General features: G+C 36.4%; 3 protein-coding genes across 4 annotated transcripts; 2 read left to right on the forward strand and 1 right to left on the reverse strand.

Annotated features, from left to right (window-relative positions):
- Positions 1–1,765: 1,765 nt before the first annotated feature.
- Positions 1,766–10,485, reverse strand: LOC131306994 (uncharacterized). Its single transcript, XM_058333425.1, has 6 exons — positions 10,353–10,485; positions 8,129–8,287; positions 6,780–6,924; positions 6,208–6,608; positions 3,261–6,028; positions 1,766–1,840 (listed from the first exon to the last, which is right to left on the reverse strand). Exons 1-6 carry the CDS (start codon positions 10,483–10,485, stop codon positions 1,766–1,768), a joined length of 3,681 nt encoding a protein of 1,226 aa, XP_058189408.1.
- On the forward strand, positions 10,320–19,760 carry LOC131308270 (WRKY DNA-binding transcription factor 70-like). The gene is made up of 3 exons (XM_058335143.1): positions 10,320–10,892; positions 18,246–18,350; positions 19,238–19,760. Exons 1-3 carry the CDS (start codon positions 10,561–10,563, stop codon positions 19,542–19,544), a joined length of 744 nt encoding a protein of 247 aa, XP_058191126.1. The 5' UTR covers positions 10,320–10,560; the 3' UTR covers positions 19,545–19,760.
- A 2,445-nt stretch (positions 19,761–22,205) lies between these two features.
- Positions 22,206–26,424, forward strand: LOC131308271 (probable WRKY transcription factor 70). 2 transcript variants are annotated; one of them, XM_058335144.1, is made up of 3 exons: positions 22,206–22,700; positions 23,107–23,211; positions 25,884–26,424. In XM_058335144.1, the coding sequence occupies exons 1-3, from the start codon at positions 22,435–22,437 to the stop codon at positions 26,185–26,187; spliced, it is 675 nt and encodes a 224-aa protein (XP_058191127.1). In that variant the 5' UTR covers positions 22,206–22,434; the 3' UTR covers positions 26,188–26,424. The 2 variants fall into 2 exon arrangements, with proteins under 2 accessions (XP_058191127.1, XP_058191128.1); XM_058335145.1 differs by lacking the exon at positions 23,107–23,211 and having other exon boundaries at positions 22,219–22,700.
- Positions 26,425–27,509: the final 1,085 nt, after the last annotated feature.

The raw sequence follows: 27,509 nt of genomic DNA on the forward strand, positions 1-27,509 counted from the left end.
TATAAGCATACCTTCTCGTATTACTAACGCTTGAGAGGTGCTTTTCCCGGACCCGGGGACCCTGCTGAGCGGCACCCCTGCCAAGCGGGTGTCGAGCGGTCAATCCGGCCGTTCATCTTGGAATCAACGGTCTGGATCGAAACATCTTTTTTCTTTTCTTTTCTTTTTTTTTTAAATTCGTTTGATACCTTTACATCTGGGCCGTCCAAAACACTTTTGGACGGCCGAGATGTGCTCGGCACCCCTGCCAAGCACCCCTGCTTGGCAGGGTCTCCAGGTCCGCTTTTTCCACCCCTGACACACGCCCCTCCCGACCCCACACCCTCCTTTCCCGTTTTAACCCCAACACCTCCTCCTTCCTTTTTTTCAGTTTTAATCTTTTTTTTTTCTTTTCTAATTTTCAATTCTTTTCTTTATTTGTTTCCTTTCGACGAGCACCCTAAAACTCATTATTTAGTTTTGAGGTTCTCTTCAGGTGTCCATTGAAAGGCCTTGGAGCAAAAAATTTATTACAACCATTTAAGATAAAATAATCAGAAAAATAACATCTTTTATTCTTTATTTTCTAATCCGAATGTTTTTTTCTCTTTTTTCCTATATATATATATATATATATATATATAATAAAAAATAAAAAATATAGTTAAAAAAATAAGTGTTTCAATTTTCAATCAATTTGAACCGGTGCAAAGATGTTATTTTTCTGATCATTTCATCGTAAATTATCGTAATAAATTTTTGGCTCTAAGGCCTTTCAATAGATACCCTAAGAAAGCTCTAAAACTAAATAAAGAGTCTTTCATTGAAAGGCCTTAGAGCTAAAAATTTACTACGACCATTTAGGATGAAATGCTCAGAAAAATAACATCTTTGTACCGGTTCAAACGGATTGAAAATTGAAATACTTATTTTTTTACACCGTTTATATATTAAAAAATATAGTTAAAAATTAATCCGACTGTTTTTTTTCCTTTTTGCCCTTATATATATTAAAAAATATAGTTAAAAAAATAAGTCTTTCAATTTTCAATCTGTTTGAACCGGTGCAAAGATGTTATTTTTCTGATCATTTCATTCTAAATGGTCGTAATAAATTTTTAGCTCTAAAGCCTTTCAATAGACACCCTAAGAGAGTCCTGAAACTAAATAATGAGTATTAGGGTGCTCGTTGAAAGGCTTTATGTAACGCCCCGATATTTTAAACGAATATCGGCAGCATAAATTATTATTTTTCGAAAAAGATTTCTTTAGTTAACCAAATAAACACGGAAGTATCAACATAGAGATTTCTTTATTTCAACTCAAATTGAAAATACAAAACTTTTATTCAAAGGTAAACATTGGTCTGACAAGCATTGAGCCGACTTCTCATGGAAGATACTGACTCAAAAAAAAATTTATTTAACTTTAATAAAATCTGGCAATTTATTGAAATAACTTCAGAGCGACTCTAATCTTGATACAGATCCCAAGCATACTCGGTCTCCGCCCCTCGTATTCTTCCTGTGTCAAACTGCTCCACCATTGAATCCTGCATACTCTGGCAAATTGATCGCCGAAGCAACCGATTTACCAGGATACAAACGTATCCGTGAGTGATAATTCACTCAGTAGAATAAGCCCAACCTTACCAACCCCTTACTTTACAGCTAAGCAGCTTTATCACAATTCATATGAAAATTTCATAATAGAACGACAAGCATTAAATAAATAAATCCATTAGCAAGCCTTTAATTTAATTTCTTTTGAATCTCACATTTCATAATCATACTTGCACCATAGTATCCATCACTTTTTCAAACTCAAAATTCCGTTGAACATATTTCAAACGTTCAGCTACCTTCAATATCACGGGGTATTAGTAGACTATCCACACAATTCTTGGTCCATCAGGCTGCCCTCAAGGCCCTGCTAGGCTACCCTCAATACCTGAGGTCCTATCAGGCTATCCCTGAGGTCCTGCTTGGCCACCCTCACAATTCTAGGTCCATCAGGCTGCCCTCAAGGTCCTGCTAGGCTACCCTCAATACCTGAGGTCCTGTCAGGCTACCCCTAAGGTCCTGCTTGGCCACCCTCACAATTCTAGGACCATTAGGCTGCCCTTAAGGTCCTGCTAGGCTACCCTCAATACCTGAGGTCCTGTCAGGCTACCCCTAAGGTCCTGATTGGCCACCCTCACAATTCTAAGTCCATCAGGCTGCCCTCAAGGTCCTGCTAGGCTACCCTCAATACCTGAGGTCCTGTCAGGCTACTTCTAAGGTCCTGCTTGGCCACCCTAGCTACACCGGGTCTTTCAGGCTACCCTCAAGGTCCTGCCAGGCTACCCTCAATACCTGAGGTCCTGCCAGGCTACCCCAGAGGTCCTGCTAAGCCCACAACTTTCATCTATTTTTCCTTTTTCATTAACCATAACAACGTCTACATAATTTCTCATTGAAATCACCGAACGAATCTTAGTTCGACTCAACAATATAACAATCATGAATCCATATTAACATAATCAGTAAACATGATATATTTTAATGGGAAAGTAAACATAGCAATTGGTACTGTGCGAGTAAGTAAAGCACGTAGAGTTTTATGATTAGGCCAATGCCCTTAATTTATTAAATAAATGAGAAATTTTATCAAACAAATAATTTAACTAGTAATCCTTCATCATTCTATTTATTTATTATAAGAATTATATTCAATTAACACTAAACCAAGGCAACTCATTTATTTTCATTATCGTTCATATATAACACGTAAGTTAAAACCACCCAATGGCCAAAATTATAAATTCAAGAAGTCCAGGGGGATAACTGTAGTTGTTTTGCCATTTTTTTTACTTCCAGCGGGTATGAACAGTAACCCCCAAAAAAACGTGAATAGTGTTCACGCCCGTGAACAGTGAACAGTGCATTCTCGGAAAAATTGGGTTTTATTCGTTCGATTCCAATTTCGATTCTAATCATAAAAACTAACATCTTTTTTTTTTCATGGAAGAAGGGATGAATTTATTAAGACAAAGAGCGGTCCGAGGACCGAAAATCATCACGGGCAAGACTAGCGAGATGTTGGGAGACAGGACCCCCCCAACACTCCAGTCTAGCACCTAATAGGGAACGCTTAGCCAATGAATGGGCTACCCTATTACAAGAACGTTTAACATGAATAAAGGAACAAGATGAAAATAAAGGAAAAAGCTCTACACAATCAGCAAGAATAGAGCTACAATCAGAGAGAGATTTTTCATCTTGAATCAAAGCCTAAACTACCTCTAACGAGTCACCTTCAACAATAATTTCAGCAAATCCTTTAATAGCCGCAGTGACAAGGGCCTCACGAAATCCCAAAGCCTCAGTAGAACGTGCCGATAAGAAACCAGCAAAAGGAATCGAAATGGACCCCAAAATTTCACCAAGATGGTTTCTTGCTACAATACCCACACTAGAAATGCCATTCTTTTTGTTAACTGCACCGTCAACATTAAGTTTAATAACATTAGGTGGAGGGGGAAGCCAAGACGAGGGGTGGGTTGGAGTGGAGAGCTTAGGGACGGAATAGACCGTTTCTGTAGCTGCTTTGAACTCCTCACAAAGGGTGATCGCTTTGTCAACTATAGCAGAGCAAGTCCATAGCTTTTTATCAAAGTATGTAGTGTTCCTCCCCTTCCATAACATCCAGCACAAAGTGGCTAAAATAGCCTGGAGATCCTCCACTCCACTAGAATTACGAACCGATTGGATCATACAAATCCACCATTCAATAAATGACAGCGAATCCCAGGATGGTGAGACTACATTAGCAAGGGGGGAATTTTTCCACACCTCTTTGGATGATTTACACTGAAAAATGAGATGCTCAATAGTTTCAAAAGCAGAATTACACCTCGGACAGTAAGGAGAAACATCAATCTTTTTCTTGAAAAGATTAAATAACACTGCAAGAGCGTTGTGAGAGCATCGCCATAAAAACATTTTAATTTTGTTGGGAACTCGTAAGGACCAGATTAGTCTCCAAATACCATCCTGTAAAGAGCCCGAACTAGATTCTCCTCTCTCTCTAGAGTTGTGCGGAATATTGCTAGATCTCGTCAAGCGATATGCTGATTTGATTGAAAATAAACCATTATCTGTATAATGCCATATCCCTTTATCCGGAGCCCCTTGAGAGCTAATTGGAATAGAAAGAATAGCTTCCACATCAATATCAGAAAATAAAGTCTTGATTAAAGGGATATTCCAAGAGTGAGTTACCTCATCAATAAGATCAGAGACCCAAGTGACATTGTGATAAAGAGAATCCACAGGTGGAGCGGGACTAAGCACACGGAAGTTAAGTGAACGGGGAAGCCAAGGATCACGCCAAATACTAATAGTTTTACCATCACCAACGCACCATCTCCACCCTTTTTGCAACACTGTTCGACCCACACAAATACTCCTCCAAGCCCAGGAGGCTGACTTTGGGCAGGAGGCCTCCCAAAAAGAGGAATGATGAAAGTATTTCCCTTTGAACAAACGCTGGAACAGAGAATCAGGGCCATTAACCAAACGCCATCCTTGCTTAGCAAGAAAAGCTAATTTGAAATCATGAAAATCATGGAAGCCAAGCCCTCCCTGCAGTTTACTATCACAAAGCTTATTCCAATTAACCCAACTGATTTTCTTCTCACCTTCTTTCGAGCCCCACCAAAATTTCCTAATCACACTGCATAAGTCCTTGCATACTCGCTTTGGCAGTAGAAAGCATTGCATGATAAAATTGGGCATCGTAATAGCAACAGATTTAAGCATGGTCTCTTTCCCAGCCAAGTTCAAAACCGTGTCCTTCCAACTCTTAAGTTTGGCAATAACCCGATCTTTAACATACTGGAAGACACCGATTTTCGATTTGCCAATAATAGTTGGTAAACCCAAATACTTTCCACCAGGATTCTCAAAGCGAATATTAAGAGCTTCCGAAATCCCCTGTTTCACGTCCGCTGGAGTATTAGGACTAAAAAACAAAGAGGACTTATCTGTATTCACCATTTGGCCAGAAGCTATCTCATATTTCCGCAAGATTTCATCAATGGCACGACACCCCGAGGATGTTGCTTCCCAGAATATAAGCGAATCATCAGCAAAAAACAAATGCGAGATAGAAGGGCAGTGCTGCCCTATTTTAACACCATTAAGAGATGAGTTCATAATAGCCCGTTGAATAAGATAATGGAACCCTTCAGCACATAAAATAAATAGATAAGGAGAGAGAGGACATCCTTGCCGAATACCCTGAGAGGGCATGAATAGTTCACCCTTCTCCCCATTAATCAAAGTTGCAAAAGAAACTGTGGTGATGCAAGACATAACCCATCCGATCCATGTTTCATTGAACCCAAACTTGCGTAGAACTGCTTCCAAATAAAACCACTCTATTCGATCAAAAGCCTTGGCCATATCTAGCTTTAGAGCAACCCACCCTTTCCTCCCATATCGCTTATTCTTTAAGGAGTGCATGATCTCATGTGCAATAAGAATACTGTCCGAGATTTGCCTACCACCAACAAAAGCACTCTGATTTTCCGAGATAATAGAAGGAAGAATATCTCTTAATCTGTTAGCCAAAATTTTGGTGATAAGTTTGTACGATACATTGCAGAGGCTAATTGGGCGGAACTGCCTAGGCGTGGTAGGGCAACTCACCTTTGGGATCAAAGTAATTAGTGTTTGGTTCACTGAACGAAGGAGGTGGGAAGAATGGAAGAAACTTTTAACAGCTGCCACTACATCCTCGCCAACAGTTGACCAATACGATTGATAGAACAGTGCCGTCATCCCATCTATTCCAGGTGCTTTAGTAGGGCCCATATCCATAAGAGCCGAATGAATCTCCAAGTCCGTCGCAGAGCGAGTGAGAGAATGGTTCATATTATCAGTAACTTTGCTCGGGATGGCCTCCACCGTTTCCTGAACTTGTACCGAGGGGTTGGCAGAAATAAAGTTGTAAAATGGCGACGAAATTCCGAATGGACTTCCTGTGGATCTGAGAGCCAACTCCCCTGTGTATTTTCAATACCTGAAATTTTGTTAATTGAACGTCGTTGCATCACAGAGGTATGAAAAAAACGAGTATTCTTATCTCCATGTTTCAACCAGTTCACTCTCGATTTTTGTTTCCAAAACAATTCTTCGTGGTCCCACTCTTTTTTTAGTTGCCATTTAAGATTGTCAACCATACCAGCTGGAGGCCCAGAATTAGAATAAACTAGAGCAAAAATCTTGTCCTGCAGTTCACCAATAGCCCGACTTGAATTCAATCTTTTACGTCTTTTCCAATTAGTTAACGCAACACGGCAATGCTGGGTCTTTTTAACCACAGAAAAAAACCTTGAACCAGAGATATTGGTTGACCAAGCTTGCTGAATAACATCCTGTACCTCTCCATCTGCAGCCCATCTTGCATCAAAACGGAAGGGGACTCGGTTACGAGGTGTGCCACCCTCCAACTTCAGGTGCATGGCGTAATGATCAGAACCAACAGTGTTAAGGTGCGATACAAACGCTTGGTCAAAAAGGAGGCACCAAGACGGGGATGCAAGGACCCTATCAAGCCGCTCCTGGACATAATCTCCTCCACTTCTATTATTTCGCCAAGTAAAGGGGTATCCCGAAAAACCCAATATACTCAGGGAAGGCAGGGGATGGATTATAATGCCTTTAATCCGGACAAGGTGATTCGGTGGAGTCCGGTGGGTTTTCGTTTGGTGGCGAAAGATTGATATTTTAGCAACAACTTAGGGCTGGAATAACTTGACCAAACATCTGCCGTTTTGGATGATTCTTATGTCTCTCGCGAAGATCTTGAAACGCTCTACGACTTTCTTAAAGAAGTCTAAGCCCAAAAACCAATCTAAGTAGTAGAAAAATGGAAGTTTAGAAGGATCGCTAAATCTGCCTGGAAATCAGAATCCGAGAATTTTACCTAACTTTGAATGGCGATAACTCTATCAATTCTTGACCGTTTTGGGCGATTCTTGGGTCGAAATTGAAGCTCTCGACGCCCTCTACAACTTTTGTGAAGAAACTTAGGCCTAAAAATGACAGAAACTACGAGGAAACAGGCCGTGAATAGAGGGACGTGATATGGACGAAAATCGAATCCCTCTTTTCTTCTTTTTTTTTTTGTTTTTGTAGAGGACTAGGAGTGTTGTATTATGAGAGAGGAGAGAGGTATTTATAGAGGAGAAGTATAAAGGTGGTGGAATTCGGGAGGAGAGAGAGATATAGTTTCAATAGAATTCTAATTAGCGTTTAGATACGAAGGATAAGAGATGAATGTATATCTCTAAAGTATAATATGTTTCGAATACGATTTTTTTTTTGGTAATATCAAATATACACATAATAATGTAATTTAATTAATAAATCTAACTAATTATTGAATTAGTTTTAACATTTCAAATTTGTATTAAAAAAAAATAGGGCAAAAATCCGGGTCGTTACACTTTAGAGCCAAAAATTTACTACGACCATTTAGGATTAAATGATCAAAAAAATAACATCGTCGTACCGGTTCAAACAGATTGAAAATTGAAACTCTTATTTTTTTACACCGTTTATATATTAAAAATTAATCCGACTGTTTTTTTCTTTTTTTCCATATATATATATATATATATATTAAAAAATATAGTTAAAAAAATAAGTCTTTCAATTTTCAATACGTTTGAATCGGTGCAAAGATGTTATTTTTCTGATCATTTCATCCTAAATAGTCGTAATAAATTTTTGGCTCCAAGGCCTTTTAATAGACACCCTAAGAGAGCTCTGAAATTAAATAATGAGTCTTAGGGTGTTCGTTGAAAGGCCTTAGAGTAAAAAATTCATTATGACCATTTAGAGTAAAATAATCAAAAAAATACAATCTTTGCCCCGGTTCAACTGAATTGAAAATCGGAGCACTTAATTTTTGAATTATATTTTTTAATATAGAAAAGATGTATTTACAGAAATTAAATAAATAAGATAAAAGTAATTAAATTAAAAAATAAATTAAAAGGGTACTTCAAGTAAGAGAGGGGGGCGGGGCTAATATGAGAAAAGGAGTGTGGGGTCGGGGGGTGTGTGGTGTCAGGGGAGGGGGGGGGGAAGCAATTTACCTAACGCTTCTGATGTTCTCGGAGAGCTTATTCCTTCATGTCTTTTACCAGATATGCCCAGAACTTCCCCATTTCCCCCGCGACCCATAGCGCCAGTGCCCACCATATTTGATTCCTTCGAAACCGCAGCATCAACATTGATTTTCACCACACCTTCCTCTGGACGTTCCCAAAAAGCAACACCAGTGTTTGAGTGTATCTTAGAGTTTTAGGCACATTTATTTTTATATCTGATTGTAAAAGGTGCTTGTCCTTAAGCTTAAAAAATATATAAATATGAAATTTTTTTAGCTAAATCTCCCACCAATAGAAAAATTGATACTCTAGCCGATACAACATTCATAACCTTGCATCGGGACTTGATCCTCCATCCCCGAATTGCATATTTGCTACAGTCACTTGTCTTTTCGGGGAGGGACTGTTCATCCACTACTCTCTCTTATATTTCATTGAGCTAAATTACGTTCTCTCCCCGTAACAGCCGTGGAGTCCAAAAAGTATTTAAATCAAAAAAAGTGTGAATATATTTAATAGAGTAAAGCTCGAATAGATAGTTTGATGCAGTGCCCATTCTGAAAAGTAACTTGTTAAAATAGAAAAGTGATTAATTTGGTCCAAAATTGTTGAGGTTGATGCGAAGGCGCTCAAATGTCATACTAACAGATAACTTGACTGTGTAAATAATGCCTATCATGAGATATGAAGCAGAGCTCAAACCATTTTTCGGTTGGATTTTTAGGATTTGGACTCTAAATTATTGTTCTACTCCAAAATCCACTCATTATCCCTATCTCTAATTATTATTTTCCTTTTTATCTTCATCTCTCTCTAATCATTACCTCAATCATTACCCCTATCTCCCTACGCTAATCATTATAAATTCAAATCCAAAATCTCAAATCCGAATCCAAAAACCCAAAAACGAACAAGCCCAAACATTTTCCATCTAGCTATAAATAAACTCTAAATGCTAAGGAGTGTTTTGGGCAAGCGATAACTTAAGAATCACTCATTGTTGAAAAACATCAAATTGTTTCCACCAACCAATAAGTTGCGGAAAAATTTCAAATTTGTTGAAGAAGAGAGTAATTAAAAAATGTAAGTTGTTTCACTAACTAAAATTCATCCATAATAAAAGTAGTTGCTAAGGCTCCGTTCCGGAAAGAAAAATAAGTACTTATTTTTTAAGAAGGCAATTTTAAGTTCAAAAATCACTTGCTAACGCAAATAATTTTCCTATCAATATGGATCTTATTTGATAGATTTCATTGAGATCTTTAATACGGTGCAAAAAAAATTAAATTTTTTTTTTCATTTATATTATTTTTTAGTTTGAAAATATAAAATAAGTACTTATTTTTTAAGAAGGTGTTCTGGAACGGGGCCTAATAATTTATGAATTTTTTTATTAATTTGTACGTGATAAAATGTGACGCGTGGTTTTGTTCATTTTGAAATTTTAGATTTGGATTTGTAGATAATGAGTGTAGAGAGAAATAAAGCAATGATTGAAAATAAGGATAATGATTGGAGAGAGATAGAGAGAAAAATGAGAGTAATGATTAGAGAAAAATAGGATAATGATTAGAATTCAAATCTATGAATTATTTTTCAAAAATTCTAACAGCAGGGACAATTTGCAGAGAACTCCGCAGAGACAAACGTGTTTGGCCTTATTTCGGGTCCCGAAAAAATTCCAAAAAATATCCATAAATATTTGAATATTATTTTATGGGGCCCTGTAAAAAATCAGCTCCAGCGAATATCGATAAGTATTACTTTTGGATTCGTAGGGGCGAAACTGCTCGGTTCGCCCTTAAGAATCCAAAAGTAATACTTACCGATATCTGGTGGAGCTGATTTTTACAAGACCTCATAAAATTATATTCAAATATTTATGGATATTTTTTGAAATTTTTTCGGAACCCGTAATGGGGCCAAACGCGTTTGTCTCTGCGGAGTTCCCTGCAAATTGTCCCTGCTTATAGCAGAGCTCTTTAATTTTTTATTAACTTGTACGTGATAAAATGTGTCGCGTGGCTTTGTTCGTTATGAAATTTTGAATTTGAATTTATAAGTAATGAGTGTAAAGAGAAATAAAAACAAAATAATTGAAAGAAATTATAATAATTAGAAAGATAAAAAGAAAAATAATTTAAAATTCAAAACTCCAAACTGTGTCAGCGGGGTTATTGTTTCCACAAATAACGCTACGCCCACCGACTTGGGAGTCGGTGAACTTCTGCGGAAAAGCTGAAGCGTAGGGTGGACTGTGTTTCCACAGAAGGAATTTTCTTCGAAGCTCTCTCACAGCTTCCCAGCAAAGCAATTGTCCTGTCTTTATTAATAATTCGCATTACATGAAATGAAATGAAATCACTCCCCTCCTCCTTCACTTTTCAACTTCATAGAAGAGATCAGGCACCCCAAATATGGACTCCAGTTTGCCGGAAAACTTGATCGCTCTCCGGGATAACGCCGTTCAAGAGCTGACCGAAGCCCATGACTGGGCGAACCAGCTCAGAGCCATCATCAACGAGCCCTTCGGTACCGATAGATCGGTGGAAGCCGATTACCTAATCACGAAAATTTTGGGATCGTTCACGGAGACTATTTCGATGCTGAATTCCGGCAAGGTTACCGATCCAGTTCCGGCGAAGCCAGCTGGGGTACCCATGAATTCGGCTAGCCGGGAGTTTAGAGTTTCCGAGGAGCGTATGAAGAGTTCTTCGGCGTTAAAAAACAGGATGGTGTTCAAGGAAAGGTAATCCTTTTCTTTATTGTCCGATTTATTGATTGGTTTTGAGTTCGAGTAGAACATCTCCACCCTTGCTAAGAGGCCTTTGGCTCAAAGACACGAGAAGTCCTCTTAGGACGAGGAGATAAGAGATCAGGATTTGAACATCTGTCTATTATAATTTAACTTTTTTGATAATACTCTGATTATTAATATTATTAAGATAAAAAAAAGCAGAGCATCTCCCCACTTTTCTCCTACTTTACTCTTTATTTTACTTATTACTGGTAATGATGGCAATCTCGCCAATAGAGCTGATTATCCGAACCATACCGAATTAATTGGTGCGATTTTTAACTATGGTTTCGGTTTTTGATTTCAAAAAATCAACCAATTCGGTGTCGATTTTGGGTTCACGCGATAATCACACCGAAAACCGAACCGTAATCGAATCACATCATAATTAAACAAATACTCATGTGTGTGTGTATATATATATATATATATATATATATATATATATATATATATATATATATATATTAATGTTGTAAAATCGTGAATCGAATCGAGAATCAGATTGGCCCATTTCCGAATCGTGAATAGTAATGATTCGGTCTAAATTTCAAGAATAAATTGAGAAATGTGTTTACGCGACTGTGTAATAAAGATACATTGAAACATTAAAAAATTTAAGTTTAATTCTATATTAAATTTTTTTTTATATTATTTATTTTGATCACATGGTCTATTAGGAAAGACACTTGTAAACAATTGGATAATAAAAGCTATAGTAAAATGGATATGCATATAGATGTTAAATATTCATTATAATGTTAAAGCTTAGCCTTAACATTATAAAAGTTTGTAGCCTATTGGTAGCAAACTAAACTAGCTTGTATGGAAACATATGTGGGTTGGTTTGAGGATCTGAGCCTAGTCCCGATCTATGACTTAGAGGATACACAAATTAAAAAGATCGATTTGTAAGACAATGCATCTATAGATATTATCCTCAACGTATTCATAGTTACTTGTATAATTACCATCTAGCAAATTAAAATTATAACATTTTAAAGACTTTGAGCACATCTATTAAATCTCATTATAACAAAATATGAGAATTTTACCAAAATAAAATCATAACTCATCCGCATAAGGTATCTTAGTTGTGAACATCTTTAGAATGACTATTTTAATCTTTAAGAAGAATGAGGGAAAAAGAGTTAACATGCTCCGAATCAGAATAAATACCAATATTAACAAATTTTTGTACTTAATGTTAGAAAATACTATACAATATGTATATATATATATATATATATATATATATATATATATATATATAGAGAGAGAGAGAGAGAGAGAGAGAGTTAGGTTCCGGTGAGGGATCCCTCATTTTATTAAAATGCGGAACTCCCCTTCCCGATTGAATTTCGATGATCCGAGCCGCTCAAAGTGATCAGAACGTGATTTTAAGGGTCTCTGTGTGAAATCAGCAAAAAAAATGACCAGAGAGGGCTTCATCCGAGCAGTTTTCATTGAACGGTTCAAAAAAAATTGCTCGGATGACGCCCTTCCCGATCATTTTTTTTGCTGATTTCTCGCGGGGACCCTTAAAATTACGTTCTGCACACATTGAACGGTTCGGATTTTCAAAATTTGATCGGGAAATGAAAGTCCCTCATTTTAACAAAATGAGGGATCCCTCACTTGAAAATTCCTATATATTCTTATATATATATATATATATATATATATAGAGAGAGAGAGAGAGAGAGAGAGAGAGAGAGAGAGAGAGAGAGAGAGAGTCCTCTTCTTATAAGGACTATCTTATTTTAATAAAATGCGGACCTCCCTTTCCCGATCGAATTTTGATGATCCGAGCCGCTCAATGTGTTCAGAACGTGATTTTAAGAGTACCCGCGAGAAATCAGCAAAAAAAAAGACCTTGAAGGGCTTCATCCGAGCAGTTTTTGTTGTTTTTTATCTAACAGTTCAAATAACAACTGCTCAAATCAAACCCTTCTCAGTCATTTTTTTTGCCGATTTCTCACAGATACCTTTTAAATCACGTTCTGAACACATTGAGCAGCTCGGATCATCGAAATCCGATCGGGAAAGGCGAGAAATGGGAGGTCCGTATATAAGGTCCTCATTTTAAGGTTCTTACCTGAAGATTTTATGGAGGAAACAATGGTACACAAGGTATACCGTATGTCAAAATTATGACAATTTGTGATTTTCATTATGCCGATTTTTGATTTTTTAATGCATATTTATGATTCTAGTTACGACTTGTACATTAAAATTTACCCGTTGAATAGGTCATTAGCAGGTTACCCATAATTAAAAAATATTGTTATTATGTAACCATAATTATTCGTACCGAAATCCATGATACTTGTACCCTAACCAAATATATGCGTACAATATCAAAAATTAAATAATGTTACCCACAAATGTTATAACAACACCATAAATTGGCATTATCTTACCACAATGAATCGAACCAAATTTTTTTTGACTCGTATGATATTCCGTAACAAAATCAAAATATATCGTACCAGAATCAACAATTGTTATACTCAAGCCAAAAATATTTGTAAAATGCCACAAATTTTATAAAATAACCACAATTATTATGACAACACCTAAAATTGTCATTTTCTTAACACAATGTGTTGTATCAAAAGAAAACATATTTAAATAGCACAAATTATATAACAAACCATAATTATTATGACAATATCATAAATTGACGTTTTCTTACCACAATATGTTGTACCAAAGGAAATTAATTAAAATATTCCGTACTAACACATGTCTAAAATATCACAAATTCAGTAATATAACCAAATTTGTTATGACAACACCATAAATTGACGTTTTCATACCCAAACCGTGTCGTATAAAAAAATTCAATCAGAATGTTCAATTAACGATAGTTATAATTAACAAAATATCATACCACAAATTCAGTAATATAACCAAATTTGTTATGACAACACCATAAATTTTTGTTTTCATACTAACAACGTGTCGTATAAAAAAAATTCAATCGGAATGTTCAGTAAACGATAGTTATAATTGGCAAAATACAATACCACTAATTATTTTCAATTCCTGCCACATTATTTTTTTTAAATTTTAAAATTTTCACCATATTATCTTAATTTTCGATTCCCTCCATACTATTTTTTCAAATTCTTATTTGTCCCTACACAATACCTCAATAATTTAAACTAAAAATGAAGTTCTCGCACAAAATTTTCATCCAAGAAATTCACCAAAAAGTAAGTACTATATCCAAATTTTTGAATACAACTACAATTTCCTCTCAAAATATTGTCTAAATCAAATGCTTTCTCTACAAAATTTAAATCAAAAAATCAAAATTCCTTCGTGGAAAATGAGAGGTCACTAAAAAAATAATTATCCTATTGTCTCAAATGCATACACTTTCGACACTAAAATGGAGTACAAAAAAATAAGTGTGAATATCAAAAAATAGAGAGTGAAAATTACTCCCTTTTTTGTAATTGGTGAAATTAATTATATTAATACCCAATCTTATTAATATTCAGGGCGGTGCACTTAACAATTGGCACTATATATTTGACACATAGATCGGTGTCAAACCTTCACCCTATGCATACCAATCAAAATTTAATGGTGATCATTGGAACTAGGTCGTGGAAGTAAAATCTAAATAATTTTGTAAATTTATTGTCATTGTACTTTCTCTCAAAAAAAATATTATAGTCGACATATTGATTTACACCAATGACATAGGCTATAATATGATCTACAAGTGTAGGCCCAACACTAGGACGGAAGCATTTAAGGTCTCTGTCTTCTCAAATTTTTAGCCTGAAAATAAAGTCCCAACATACAAGAAAATATTTTATAATTAATAGCCTTTAGAATTACAAATTCTCAATTGTGTACCACAGTGATAAAGTGTTGGAATTTGAACATTTATCTAAAAGATCTGGGGTTCAAGTCTTACACCCTTCGTTCCTATTTTTTTTTAAAAGAATGTTGTTATTTTTTAGGATAAATTACATAGTTAGTCCTTAAAGTTTCATACTTCAACAAATCTCGTCGTTCAATTTCAATACAACATTAAAATATAATAATGCACCATCTGAGCCCCACGTAAGGTGTTTTTTTAATTTTATTTTTTATTTTATCAGAATCGTCTGTCTTTTACATAATATTAATTAGGTCATTCGTACCAAGAATGAAGTTGATGGCTTATAGCTAGACACTTAATTGGATGGAAAATATCATTCTATTATTCAATTTGCCTGCCGATGATGGAGCTTTCTAAACCTGATTGAGACAAAAATTTACGTAGGTGACTTAATCAACAAACATAAAAAATTCAACGGATTTGATCGTCATTATTGTGTCACAGTCGCATGGCTACATTACATTCAACTACAACAGAAGACTAGGTTTCATACCAAATACTATAAATTGACTGTACAGTCTAAATGTCATTAGTGAGTATATTTTTAAAATGATCTATCAGGACTGTTAGGATGTTAAGTTATACAATATTTAATTTGTGATATTTTAGACATGTATCTTGCTTGGGTATAATAATTATTGATTGTGCTACGATATATTTTGGTATTGTATCTAGTATCTTTTGATCGATTTCTTTTGTACAACACATTGTGTTAAGAAAGTGTCAATTTTTTGTGTTGTCATAATAATTGTGGTTATGTTATATAATTTGTAGTATTTTACATATGAGGGAGAGGGAGAGAAAGTCAATGAGGAGAGAACAACCTGTTACCTGATAAGCCCTTTTTTTATTTTATAAATTGATTTAATAAATGGGTGGTCCGGATTATTTACTTTGAAATCCAAGGGTTTAAAATTATGATGCGTACGGTACACCCTCTAATAAGGGGTGTGTACCATAGGACTGCCCAGATTTTATATATATATATATATTTGTGTGTGTGTATATATATGTGTATGTGTATGTGTGTGTGTGTGTATATGTGTGTGTGTGTGTATATGTGTGTGTGTGTGTGTGTGTGTATATATATATATATATAGTTTTTATTTTTAGTGTGAATGCAAATTGAATTGATTTAGAGTCGTTTCTTTTCAGTAACACTTGTTTGCAATGGACGGAAGCGTCTCCCCTTTCTGCTAGTGATCATTCGTAGAGTCACCAATTAACCTATATATATCGCATGCTTCATTCTTTTTGGGAGGGAATTTTTTCTTTCATTCGAGTTCATTCATATGAGAGAGTACAAACTCAAATTTGGTTCAACGGACCCACAAGTTTAGTGCCGACTCTGTGGGGCGTTCAATCAAATAGTGCTGAAAGATATACATCATGCAAGCCGTAAGCATCGTAGCGGGGACGAATCTTTCTTAAGGACAGACTATTATATCTCGCTTTGATCAGCAATTTATTTTCATTGATTTTCAAGTTTTGTGTTTTATATATACTGCACTCATATTATTGATTTTTATCACAAAAAGTAAATAATTTTTTCAACACTTAACAATATATTATCTTTTTTGAGGCAAATTGTAATTGTGGTTTCATATTAGTCGAATGCAACAACTGTGATAAACCTTGATTCACCTATAGATTCGTATTATTTTTGCGTGAATCGCGAATCAAATGGCGAATCGTACAATTCACCACCGATTCTATATAAACCTTGATCCATCTATAGATTCTTATCGTGTCTTTAACTTTATTAGCGATGTTGAACATAGATTTTGGTGAAAACAAAACCGAACTTGTAATTGCAGTTTTGGTTATGATTTAGATAAAATAAAAATCACCGTTTTTTGTTTTAGATTTATGTTCCGGTTTCAGTTTTGCCAATTGAACCAAATCCCACCGTTGCCAATCCCTATTCACTGGCAATCAAAATTCGAGTAAAAATTTCGTAAAATTATGTTTGGAACTTGTCGAAGGTAAGTGTCAAGAAAGGATAGGAAAAAAAATTTAATGTATACTTTGTCTTGCTATTTCGTCCTCTATTTCTTGTCAAAACCAAATAAGGGAAGAGAACCTTTCAATTTTCCCTTTCTTTTCTCCTCCTTCCATCAAGATCCAAGCAATCCTAGAATTCACTTTAATTCTTAAAAAGATGAAATGATTATTTAGGGACTTTAGAAAAATTTCAAAATAACGTACTAAAAACTATAATAAACAATGTTGTCATGTGCCCGTATATCACAGTCAATGGACATCGCTTGACACATTGCTTTCTCTTCCTTGGTTTGTTGTTAGGTTTATTCCCTTTCGTGTTGATCTAACACCTAACTACAAAACTACATTTACAGAAAAGGCAATTTGCAGTTTGGTTTCTTAATTTAAACCTCATGTTTCGAAATATTTCACTTAGCTCATTAAATTTGGCTTCGGACTACTTTTTTTTTCCTCTTTTATTAAAACAAAAAAGTGTAGGACTAAAGACTTCCTATTTTAAATAATTAATGGCCAAATCTAGTGATGGCGGGCTTATTTAATTTGAGAATAAATTTGTTATTTTAATGTAATAATAACATTTTTTAAAACATTACGGTGGCGATCGCCGCCACTTGTCCCCCTTGCTCCATCCTTGGTTGGTTCCAAGTCAGTGAATGAGCGAGGCAAGAACTATGTTTCTGAAACTCCTTATTCGGAAGTAGAATTACAGCCATCATCAGCTGGATTAATAATCATATGGAGGCAATCCCTTCTTTTAGTTTGTAATTGAAACTAGGGTTTTCTCCTACGAAGCACCGACATGCCTAAATGATTGCCATGTCTGTGTCAGACGCCGGGGACACTGATACATTGGAAATATATGGATATTTGTACGGAACACGCCAAGTGGCTTGGCAATTATTGATAATAAAAGTTATATAGGGAACACGTTTGGGACAAATCGGTGACACGTGAGACACGTTTGGAGGCACAGAGTGGTGACATTGCATAACATAGAAAACAGTTTTCAGATATTTAAAGTTGTAATAAACTTGTCATTCTTGCCTAGTGGTTCGTTTTTGATGGATCATCTCTTAATTATGTAGAACCGTCGTTAGTTTTCATGGTTGCGTAGTGTTAGTTTTCATTACTTTTGGTGTTGTGGGTACACTATTCATAGAATAGAATAGCAATTCAAAACACGCAATTATTTAATTTCTATCGTGTCTCCCGCCATGCCCCTATCTCTATTTGTTCAAAATTATCATGTCATGTGTTGTATCTAGTCCGTTTCTGTGTTTATTAGGTTGCAAGAACCCTTGATGATCTGTAATAATCCTACTGATAGAGTTTTTTTTTTTTTAAATGTATGGAGTTCCTATGCCCTAACGATATCATTAATCTCTCTCTAAATGCAGAAAGACTGCCATCCCCCGGACAAGAATCACCCCAAATTTACTCGACGATGGCCATTCATGGAGGAAGTTTGGACAGAAAGTTATCCTAGGTTCCAAACACCCAAGGTTTGATTTCAGTTCTAATCTTTTTCAAATTTTCAGAAGGAAAAACTCATATCGATGGTGCGGGATCTTTTGTGCCAGCTTTATCCGGTGATCTTTTGTGCGGTTGTGCCCAAAAACTCATATATTCATTCCAAGGCACTATGATATTGTTTTGAACGAGTCTAGAAATCAGGAATACATACCCCTCGTTTTTTCGGCTTAATGCAAATTTCGAAGTGTATCTCACCGTTACTCTTTTAATTGACTCGGAGCCAAATTCCGATACCAAACTGAATTCTACTCAAAATCTCTACCAAATCGAGGGAAAGTTAATTTTTTACTAAAATTTCTGAATGCTTGCTTTTGCTGAAATTTGAGTGAGGACCGGAGATGTAAGATGGGGTCCTCTGTATATTTCAGCAGACAAACATTCAAAGAAATAAGTCCAACGCTAAGAGGGAAAAAATTGAAGAATTGAAAGAGCTAAAAACCAATAAAGTTAGCAAGTAAACAAGTATAGCTTGAACATTATTCTTCTCGTAGATTTACCTATTAAAGTACTGATTAAGCTTGGGTGATCAAGTTCATCCACTACCCAACAAGACTTTTGTCCAGCTATATCTCCTTAACTCTTTCAAATGGACGGTTGAGGGTTCAACCCTCATAGTGCATCTGTAATGCAGAAGTCTTGAGCCACTTAATATATAGTGCATTGGAACGAAGGAACAAGAATTTTGGTGGCACCCTCGTTAGGATATTTAAACTTGGAAAGGCTTACCGTTAAGACTTCCATCTATTAGGAAAATATATGAAACTGCATTTGACTTGTATTTCGAATTAAAAGTACTATTTTGGAGGCCTTGGAATTCTGGGAGTTAAGCCTAGCTAATTCCAGTTTTGACGTGCAGGAACTACTATAGGTGCGCTTTCAGAAATGATCAGGGTTGCCAAGCCAAAAAACAGACTCAAGTAACCGATGATGACCCATCAATGTCCGAGACGAAATATCTTGGCGAGCATACTTGCAAAAATCAACTTGCAGCTCCTCCTCAGATAATCTTGGATTCTACTACTCCTATGGAGCCCATTAATTTCAATCATTTTTTTAGCTTTGGCTCAAGCAATAGCCCAAACGACGAATTGGATTGCCAATCTTATTCTACCTCAACAACAATCCATCACCCTCCTGTGATTATTTCCAGTTATAGGACTTAAGAGCGTTTCATTTATTTGGGTCTAGTCCAGTGTTGTCGTCAGGTTCTGATCAAGTGGACGTCCATGAGTACTAGTGTGCTACTACTGCTGTGTTTTTTTTCCCCCCTCCGGCTTTGATGCATAAGTGCTACCCGTTTGGTTACGTAGTGTGTGTAATTACATGCCACTGCTGAATGTGTGATTACTATTTTAATACTGTAGTATAATAATTGCTAATCTCCTGTGTTGCAAAACTTAAACAAGTGCACCGTCAAGTGCTCGCCGTGATTGTGTTTGGCCGGATGACACTGATAGTCAAGTCGGGAGACGAAATTCAATCTCAAGAACTTGGTTGATCAAACTCAACTAAGTTAAATAGAAAACCTTAAAAGGGTGTAGTTTGACACAGTACGTTTGATGGAATGAATTTCCTTCTGAGCTTTCCTTCTTATTTATAGGTACAAGAGTATTTTTCCCTTTTGCCTTTTGAGATTTCTTCTTTAAAACTAGGGGTCGCCTTTTGAACTTGGAGACTTTAAAATTCCTACTTTACCCATTTTACCTTATGATTTTGAACTTCAATGACAACCATATCCTTTATGCCTTTTGATTTATTTCTATGAAATAGGTATAACTTTGATTCCACAACTTTAATGTTCTTCAAATTTATACCATCGGCTACATCTTGGCATGCAAGTACAACAAAAAGAAGTTCTCAAATCCAACCCCAAAGGGCAAAATTTTCGTGTATTTTGTGTCCTTTTGGCGACATTGCCGAGGATGAGAGAAGACCGACTTAACTTCGTTGAGCTCTTTTTCGTATAAGAAAGCTTGTCTATCTCTAATGCAAATGAAGAATGCATGATAACAGTGTAGTTTCCGACCAAAGGTGCCCTACGGGAGTGGGTCGCCAAGATCTTTCCAATGAGAGACCAATGTTGACCATGTTGAAGTCAAAATTTCAAATATAAAGAATTTGAGGAAAATATTATTTAAGAGAAGTTTGAAAGATGAAAATAGAGAATGTGGAATGGAGTTGATGTGAATACTTACACAATCTTCATGCTTTAATCTCACCAACACAGGAAACCTTCCGAATCTTGGTACGCTACCTTTTTCGATGTAAAGTTTATCGCTACATCTGCCCAACACAAAAAAAATAACTCATAACCTTATCTCTATAAAAGCTTACCTCGGGAGATACATCTATCCAACACAACAAAATAACTCACAGATAAAATTATCTCTGTAAAATCTTACCTCTGTATATGTCCAAAATAATTAGCAAATAAAATTATCTTTTTCAAAATTTATCTCTATAACAAGTAGATAACTTATCTCTGCAAAAATTGGATATGTTTTCAACCGAGATTGAATTAAAACTTGCAAAGATAATTTTTCCATTATTTTGTTTCTTTCTAATTAAACAAACCCTAAGACCCCATTCATTTTGAAATTTTGGATTTGGATTTGTAAGTAATGAGTATAGAGAGAAATAGAATATTAATTGAAAATATGGGTAATAATTAGAGAGAAAAACGTGAGTAATGATTGAAGATAAATAGGATAATTATTAGAATTCAAAATCCAAAATCTCAAAACGAACAAGGTCTAAGGCCTTAAACAAAATTATTGGACCCACAGTCGGTGGAGAGAGGGTCTGCAAAAATTAGACTTTTTACAAGTTCAATTAATGGAGATAACAATGATCACTTAACCTGATAGTAAAGGGGGTGTAAGTATCCAAAAATGAAGTTAGAAGGTGTGTAAGTTAAAATCGCCCCGAGCACAAGGTGTGTAAGTAAAAGTTCCCCTACAATCATAAGGTGTGTAAGTAAAAGTTCCCCTACAATATGATTGTAGTTCAATTCCAAAAAGAAGTTGAAGGTGTGCAAGTTAAAATTGCCCCAAGCACAAGTGCTGTAAGTAAATATTTCCCTACAAAGTAATGTACTTCAATTCCAATATCTGTTAAACTCTAGGGTTTAATATGTATTTCTCTAAAAAATAAACAATGGAATGAAAGAGATTAGAAGGGTGGTGCTTGACTAGAGTGGATTAGAGGTCTTTGGGGTTGCTCCTTCCGTACTAGTAATTTTTAAATTTCTCTTCTATTTTAATTGGTTAAAAAATTAATTTTATTTTTATGTTAATAATACTTTTAATATATATGTAATAAAAATTTTGTTTGAAAAATTTTAATTAATTTTTTTAAAATTATAATTTCAAAATCACCTGAAAGATTATAAATTATCAAACATAATCAATCGAAATATTGCGCAAACTCTCCCAAAAATAAATAAATTAGAACGAATGAGTATTTTCAACCAAAAAAGTTATCTGCTCAAACTAATGTCCACCAGCTGGTTTTCTCACCCTCCCACAGCGGTGGCGGAGGTTCGAGCCCCACGGGTAACGTTGTTGGGGTTTAGGACTATAAACAGTCTCTGAATCCATTGTGGACTTACATATTAATATACCGTTAACTCTTATGTATATAATCTTGAAAAAAATAATAATGTACACATATCCAAATAGCCGAACTGATCCGAGTTTTAGATTGTGGATGTTCGTTCATTAAGTTTTTAAGCGATGAAAATTTGATGAGTCCCTAGATTTGAGTCGAGTCTTGAACAAGTCGCGAACGACTCAGCGTTTCATAGCACCCCTAAATATTAATCGTATCGGATCCACGTATATTAAATGAGAAAGATTCCAAATGCATCTTTGTTCGAATTGCTCGTTTCTACTCCGTCAAGTCGTCTGAGTTTTCCAAGAAAGCTCACTCCAATCTTCCCAGCAAGCAACTGTCCTTTTCGTTCGCCTTGGAGTACATGAAACGAAAACCCTTCCAACCCTTCTTTACTTTCCAAGCCTACTGAAGAGAGATCAACAAATTCAAGTCACGAAAATGGACTCCAATTTGCTGAAAAACTTGCTAGCTCGCCGGGAAAACGCCGTTCATGAGCTGGCCGAAGGCTTTGAATTGGCAAACCAGCTCCGAGCCATCATCCACGAGCCCTTCGGTACCGATAGATCCGTTGAAGCCGATTATCTGATCGGGAAAATCCTGAGGTCGTTTGCGGATACTATTTCGATACTGAATTCCGGCAAGGCTCCCGATCCGAGTCCGGAGAACCCCGGGGCACCGTTGAATACTTTGGGTACTTCGATAAGGTGAGCGATTATCCGTTCTTTGTTCTTGATCGACTGATTCTGGGTTTTGATTAGCCTTTCTTTCTTTCTTTCTTCTTGATTGATAGTGCATTTCTAATAATCTCTGTCCGTGCTTATTTAGAATTGCTGGTATGTGTCTATGACTCTGTGTCCATGTTTGTGTCCGTGTCTGGGCTTATTAGCTTGGCCCTGTTCCGATAAGGGAAATCAATACTTATTTTTAATTAAAAGTGTTGTATTTTAATTAAAAGTGATGTATTGTGAGAGGATGACATGTCTATAAAATAAGTACTTAAAAAATACAAACCTTAGCGGATTGGGGCCACGAAACCCTTGAATCCCTTATACTTGAGAGAATTTTTGTGTTTTATGTATGGAGTTCATAATATTATATCTCTAAATGCAGAAAGAACCCCTCATCACGCACAAGAATCACCCCAAATTTACCCGACGATGGTCATGTATGGAGACAATGTAGACGGAAAGAAGTCCTCAATCCCAGATACCCAAGGTTTGATTTCAGTACTAATCTTCCTCGAATTTTCAGAAGCAAAAACTCTTAAGAATGTTGAGGGAGGGGCTTGTGCCAACTTTATCCAGTGATCTTTTGTGCCCAAAAACTCAAATCTTCCTTCCAAGCACTCTAAATATGTTGTTGAGCGAGTCCAGAAATCAGGACTACCCATCAGTTTTCGGTTTGAAGGCAAACTTCTAAGATGAGGTCCTCAACATATGTTGACAGAAACATTCGAAAACACAAGCCCAACTACGAGAGGAAACAAATGAAAAATTGTATCACCAAAAATCCAAAAAGGATAGACAAGTAAACAAGTATAGATTAAACATTATTCTTCTCGACTAGATTTACCTACCAAAGTTTTATTAAACTTGCATAATCAAGTTCTTCCACTAGTCAATGGTAATACCGGATTTTACAGATGTGAAGAAAGAAAAGTAAAAAGGATAAAAAGGGTAAAGCTCACCACCCAAGTTAGGAACCCAACATGATACAGATTGACACCACCCGAGGATTTAATGAGGGATAAAGGGCTAGGGACCGCTCACCACTCTAAGGAATCCACCTAAGAGATACAGAAATGGGGAACTCGCCACCTATCGGAATGGATAAAAGTTACAAGAAGAATTATCTTCTCACAAGCCAAAGGCTATTTTAATCAACACTCAAAAACTACTCATTTCATTCATAGCAAATTGCAAAAGTTATATATAGGACTTGTTAGAACAACCCTCCAACATAGGAAAAATAAACTTAGATTTCAATTAAAACTTAATGAAAAAATAAAGACAATTGAATTTCTAAAAACTAGGAAGACTCTTGAAATCTTAAAAGACACTTAGAAACTTAAGTAGACTCTTTGATCGACTCAATAACTTCTTGAATGACTTCAAGGACTTTGACCGGCATCATTCTCCCCCGGTTGAGAAAACTCGTCCTCGAGTTTCCAAGGCTTGAAACAGTTTAGAACGCCGAATCTTGTTTGCATCAACCTTGTACTTGAAATTAATTTTTTCAGATGTGAACTTTAAAACATCGCCAAAAACTAAATGAACTATTTCCTTCACATTGTGCTCTAGGTACGTAACCCATGGATTCTTGCTTGCAGAGCCTTCAATAAATTTCCAAAATGGATCCACATTTTGTTGCTCGAAAGACCCACCACGTATTTGGAACTCATCATTTGCTTTAGAAACTTCTTCAATAATAGTCGTTTCTTCGTCGAAAATTGGTGGTTTACACTAATCCACAATTGGATCTGGAATAATTTTTTATGTAAAAGGCCATTCAATAGTAGCATCGTCTACCTTGAAACTATCCTTGTCCTCCCCACGATGTGGATTCTGAAATGATTGTTGTTGTTCTTGTTGTTGCTGATGTTGTACCACCCCAGCCATGGCAACCCAAGAGCTTTGATACCAATTTGATACTGGATTTTGCAGATGGGAAAGAAGAAAAGTGAGAATGATAAAAAGGGTAAAGCTCACCACCCAAGTTAGGAACCCAACGGGGTACAGATTGACACTACCTGAGGATTTAACGAGGGATACAGGGCTAGGAACCGCTCACCACTCTAAGGAATCCACCTAAGAGATACAGTAACGGGAAACTCACCACCTATCGGAATCCACTGAAGGATAAGAGTTGCAAGAAGAATATCTTCTCACAAGCCAAAGGCTATTTTAATCAACACTCAAAAACTACTCATTTCATTCATAGCAAAAGATATATATAGGACTTGTTGGAACAATCCTCCATCATAGGAAAAATAAACTAAGATTTCAATTAAAACTTAATGAAAAAATAAAGACAATTGACTTTCTAGAAACTAGGAAGACTCTTGAAATCTTAAAAGACACTTTAAAACTTAAATAGACTCCTTGATCGACTCAATGACTTCTTGAATGACTTCAAGGACTTTGACCGGCATCAAATGGGCCTTTAGTCCGGTGGTATCTCCTCAAGACTTCCAAAATGTTGAGGGTTCATCCCTGGCCAAAGGAATTGCGGGTCCCCCCACGCTTAGAGCACCCCTTCTCCACCCTCTAGGAATAGAGTAGACATTTATCAGTTTTTCTTGGCCATTGTTGATCAGTTTTCGATATATAACGTACTGCAGTTCAATTTTTCTTGGACATGGTTGACCATATGTAAGATGTAATCATGTGATCAACTCATCAACTTAAAATTGGAAAATCTCCTTTTCCGGTAGGCTACTGTAACTGGTATACAGAGTCTGCAGGCAACTTCATGTTATAAACAAACATGCATTTGGGAAATGAACGGACATTGCTTTAAAATGATTAGAGGACTTCAATTGGCTGTTTTGTATGAGACCTCGAAAAATAGAAAGGGCAAAGTAGAACTTTTGGGATCCAAGGCACCATTTGCCGACCCTAGGCTCAAGGCCCTACTCAAAATACAAAAGCCTTGAGCCGCAATAATATATGGTGCATCAACAAACGAACAAGAATATCGTGAGTTTGTGACACACTCCTTAGGATTTTAAGACTTATAAAGGGTAACCATTTAGACTTCCATCTATTAGGAACCGATATGAAACTGCACTTGACTGGTATTTCAAATAAAATACTAACACGTTTTGGGCTTTGGAGTCCTGGAAGTTAAAAGGCTAGCTAATCCAGTTTTTTTTTTTTAATGTGCAGGAGCTACTACTATGAGTGTACTTACAGGACTTCTCAGGGTTGCCTAGCCAAGAAACTGGTGCAAAGAACCGAGGATAACCCACTGATGTATCAGACCACATACACAAACCACCATACTTGCAACAACCGACTTAAAGCTCCTCCTCGCATAATGTTTGATTCCACTACTCCTACAGACCCCATCAAATCAGCTTTTGGCTTGGATACAAGCAAGTGCACAAACGATGAGTTGAAAGACCCATCTTACCCTACCTCAACCAAAACCCATCATCCTCCTGTGATTATATCCAGTTATCGGACCTGAGCGTTTCATTTGTTTGGGTCCAGGCCAATGTTGTCATCATATTTGATCACGGGGGATGCCTATGAGTACTAGGGTGCAACTGCTGCTGTAATTGTGTTTTTTTTTTTTTTTTGCTCAGCACTGCTGCTTCTCCTTCAAGCTTCGATGTAAAAGTGGCAAACTGTTCTGTCATGTAGCGGGTTTAATTTTGTGTCACTACCTAGCGTGTGATTATTAATTTAATGGAACCATTTATCACATGTGCCTGCAAAACAAGAGCACCGTCAGATGCTCACCAGCTAATTGTGTTTGGCCGGAGAGCACTCCAATAGTTAAGTCAGTACAGGAAAATGGATGTGAAGACCTTGGTTGATCAAAATCAACCAAGTTATGAACAGGAAATCTCAAGGGGTTTATGTGTATAGTTCAACAGAAAGAAAGTACTTGAGATTGAATGAACTTTATTTAGGAGTGCAAGTGTCTTTTCCCTTCATTTCAGTCTTCTAGAGTTATTTGGACCTCCAGTGTCAGGACGGCTTCCCAGAGAAGATGGTGGTGGAGTTCCGCCAGTAGCGGTAGAGACGGCAATGATGGGGGCGAGGTTGGTGCTTTCACTTGATGCAAATCTGATTCTTCCAAAACCTGTATTCAATGGGCTCGTGGATTATGCACTACTGTAACCGCTTTTTGCTGCTTTTGGATTTTTTTTTGTAATCATGACCCGTTAGTGTCCTTTATACTTGTCTTCTAGTATAATGAATACAATATGCCTATGCTTCCTTTAAACAAGAGAGTTAACTTAGCTCAGCTTCGAAGCTAATTAATATTCAAAGATTAGTTTCACCTCCAACAATCGTCCCTAGCACATTTTTCCTCCTCGGGCAAATTTTATTCCAAGGATGTAAGCTAAGAAAAAAGAGGTGAAACTAATTGTTATTTTCTGTGCTCGTTTTTCATTTGCAATCAGGACTTCTTCTACGTTCGCGAAAACGAATCAGGAACTGAAACCAGCTTACATCGTTCCATCCAGCCAGAGTTACACGATTGTAAGATGCCTGTTGAGGAGCCTATAATTTCACCAAGGGGTGAAGCATTCCTCACCATACTCTTCTCATCTATGTGAATCCTCTCAAGCTCCCTGTTACACGATTGTAAGATGCCTGTTGAGGAGCCTATAATTTCACCAAGGGGTGAAGCATTCCTCACCATACTCTTCTCATCTATGTGAATCCTCTCAAGCTCCCTCAAGAAGGTTCCTCCGACCAATTTATACCCGTCCCTTCGAGGTTTCATCCTTCAACAATGTATTTTTGCTTTTTTGTCATTTTCACCGTGATCTCTTT

The sequence above is a fragment of the Rhododendron vialii genome, chromosome 11a (genome assembly GCF_030253575.1).
Source record: "Rhododendron vialii isolate Sample 1 chromosome 11a, ASM3025357v1".
NCBI lineage: Eukaryota > Viridiplantae > Streptophyta > Magnoliopsida > Ericales > Ericaceae > Rhododendron > Rhododendron vialii.

Bases quoted from the DNA above. Each gene is read 5' to 3' on its own strand.
- LOC131306994 (XM_058333425.1), bottom strand. From the start codon at position 10,485: ATGCGAATTATTAATAAAGACAGGACAATTGCTTTGCTGGGAAGCTGT. The intron at 8,288-10,352 runs GTCGGTGGGCGT...GGGAACGTCCAG, and splicing joins AGAAGTTCACCGACTCCCAA to AGGAAGGTGTGGTGAAAATC. The intron at 6,029-6,207 runs GTATGGTTGACA...GAAAATACACAG, and splicing joins TAATTCTGGGCCTCCAGCTG to GGGAGTTGGCTCTCAGATCC.
- LOC131308270 (XM_058335143.1), top strand. From the start codon at position 10,561: ATGGACTCCAGTTTGCCGGAAAACTTGATCGCTCTCCGGGATAACGCC. The intron at 10,893-18,245 runs GTAATCCTTTTC...CTCTAAATGCAG, and splicing joins AGGATGGTGTTCAAGGAAAG to AAAGACTGCCATCCCCCGGA. The intron at 18,351-19,237 runs GTTTGATTTCAG...TTTGACGTGCAG, and splicing joins CTAGGTTCCAAACACCCAAG to GAACTACTATAGGTGCGCTT.
- LOC131308271 (XM_058335144.1), top strand. From the start codon at position 22,435: ATGGACTCCAATTTGCTGAAAAACTTGCTAGCTCGCCGGGAAAACGCC. The intron at 22,701-23,106 runs GTGAGCGATTAT...CTCTAAATGCAG, and splicing joins ACTTTGGGTACTTCGATAAG to AAAGAACCCCTCATCACGCA. The intron at 23,212-25,883 runs GTTTGATTTCAG...TTTAATGTGCAG, and splicing joins CTCAATCCCAGATACCCAAG to GAGCTACTACTATGAGTGTA.